Here is a 2,085-nt window from a genome sequence, read left to right as displayed (position 1 = left end):
CTTAAAGCAGCAAAATGAAGAGCGGTGTACGCATGTTCGTGTTGACAGGCATTCACATTTGCACCCTATAAATAATTGTTACATTTTGTCATATTATTTTTTGAACAATGTCCCCTCCCTCCTCCATGTGAACACGCGTGGAATTAAATTTAATTTCGGCAAGTTCAAATAAAACAGAACCATCGAGAAAAAATCATGTAGATATCGTTAGAATATATTTTAATGCATAATAGTAAATTATTACGCATCGCGAATGTATCTTTATTGACACAAGACATTATCAATACAATCAAGACATAACCTACCTGATCCAGGAGCATCTGCACAATTTCCTTGTTTCCCTTATAACAGGCATGTTGGAGCGGGCTCATGCCATTCTCATCCACAAAATCTATCTTGATTTTGTTCTGTGCCAATAATGCTTTCAGTTCGCTCACTTCATTGTGGCTGATTTTTGTAAAAATTTCCTTCTGCAAATCCGTGAGACCTTCCGTAGCAGGCGCCATGTTGTTGTCGAATAACGTGTGGACAAATATGAAGCTTATTAGAATTGATTAGCAGGATATTTATCGACCAATTCAATTTGTAGGATTGTAGAAAATGTTTTTTTTAATGATAGCAAATATTATGCGATTTTCAAATCTCCATTGAAATCATAATTCTGCTATCAATAAAAAATTTTATCCCGCCATAAAAGAAAGACACAAGTGTTATCAGCCGTAGATAACTATAAAGTCAAACACGATTTCATAAATTGCAAAATATAAAGAAAGATGCGCAAATAATGGACGCGTGATGTTTGAAATTAAATGCTAAGAAAAGATTTAAATATTTTATCATATTTGACAGATATTCAAAAATTTACTTTTATATCAGTCTAAAGATAAAACTGATAATTATTAAACATTTTATTATTACATATACAAATGTCCTGAACCGTCCTGGACATATTCAGGATGATCCTGAGGATGTCTTGTGCTGTCTGGGTTATCAATAATTATTATTAAATTATGTAATAATTTTATTTCGAGACAAGTTATTAATATATACTTACATTTGAGATCATAACAATTATCACATTGGTAATTTAGATCAATTAATTGTTAACAAATTATTAAAAAAACGATTTCAAGTAAAGGAATGTTTAATTAAACTTTGGTAATGCAAATAAATCTTTTCTCTATATGAATTTAAATAGACTCTGCTTTAAACTCGACTTCTAATTACGACATTTAATTAAAAAATCTTACATGTGCCACAAAAGTATTGATTTCTAAAAAAAAAACAAAATTAAGAAAAAAATTATATAATTGCTTTTTTCATTTTGTTTCATACAGATGAAGTGGCTACGAATAATGCGAAAACAATCTGCGACTGTGAATTAACGGAAATAGCATTTTGTTAATTAGCAACAACTCTTCAAAATAATTTCGCTTAATACACGAAGTAGACGAGTCGCATGATTACGCGATTGAAGAGGTTTCTCATCCTAACTAATTGAGTAAACATGGCGTGGGCGTTTTAAAGTGTCCGCAGACTTTGGCGGAAACACGCTTATTAAGACAAGAGAACAATATGATAAAAAATAGGAAGAAAACCAAAGAATCATAGTTTACACTTAAAAATATAACCAAATAAAAAAGTATTAATCTTTTTCTCACATGTTTGCGTAAAATAACAAACAATGTGGAAACGTTTGATTTACAGTTCAAAAATCTTTTCTCTATCTATCTATCTATTTTAATTTCGATCAGATGAATAATCGAAACAAGATGAATGCGCTTAATCCGGATTTAGGGTGTTATAAAATAAATACTTTTTTATTTCACATATTTGACATTTGCCAAGTTTGCTTAATGCATAATATCTTTAAAACTTCTCTCTGCTTTTCAAATATTGTTAAATATATTTTATATAAAATGTTTTGATAAACATTTTAATAAATTTTTGTAATTAACATTTTAATAAATGTTTTAATAAATATGTTTTTTATATCACAAAAATATAAATATTCGATGTATATTTTTTATAGAGCTTTTAGCCTCGTGAAAGAGTGACACAATTGAGTGACACGCTGTTCCTTTA

General features: G+C 29.2%; 1 protein-coding gene across 1 annotated transcript in view; it reads right to left on the bottom strand.

Moving 5' to 3' along the window:
• LOC115243504 (ankyrin repeat and MYND domain-containing protein 2) overlaps nucleotides 1–627 on the bottom strand; it is a 3,624-nt gene extending 2,997 nt beyond the window's left edge. The window contains exons 1-2 of the mRNA XM_029820579.1: nucleotides 306–627; nucleotides 1–65 (exon numbers count right to left, since the gene is read on the bottom strand). The exon at nucleotides 1–65 is cut by the window's left edge and continues 5 nt beyond it. Coding sequence (XP_029676439.1) covers nucleotides 1–65; nucleotides 306–506 — 266 coding nt within the window. The 5' untranslated portion in view covers nucleotides 507–627. The remainder of the gene's footprint in view (nucleotides 66–305) is intronic.
• Nucleotides 628–2,085: the final 1,458 nt, after the last annotated feature.

This window comes from Formica exsecta, unplaced genomic scaffold (assembly GCF_003651465.1).
Source record: "Formica exsecta isolate Colony F162 unplaced genomic scaffold, ASM365146v1 scaffold72, whole genome shotgun sequence".
In the NCBI taxonomy this organism is placed as follows: domain Eukaryota; kingdom Metazoa; phylum Arthropoda; class Insecta; order Hymenoptera; family Formicidae; genus Formica; species Formica exsecta.
The sequence above is the reverse complement of the archived record's forward strand: the minus strand, read 5'-3'. Positions and strand labels throughout refer to the sequence as shown.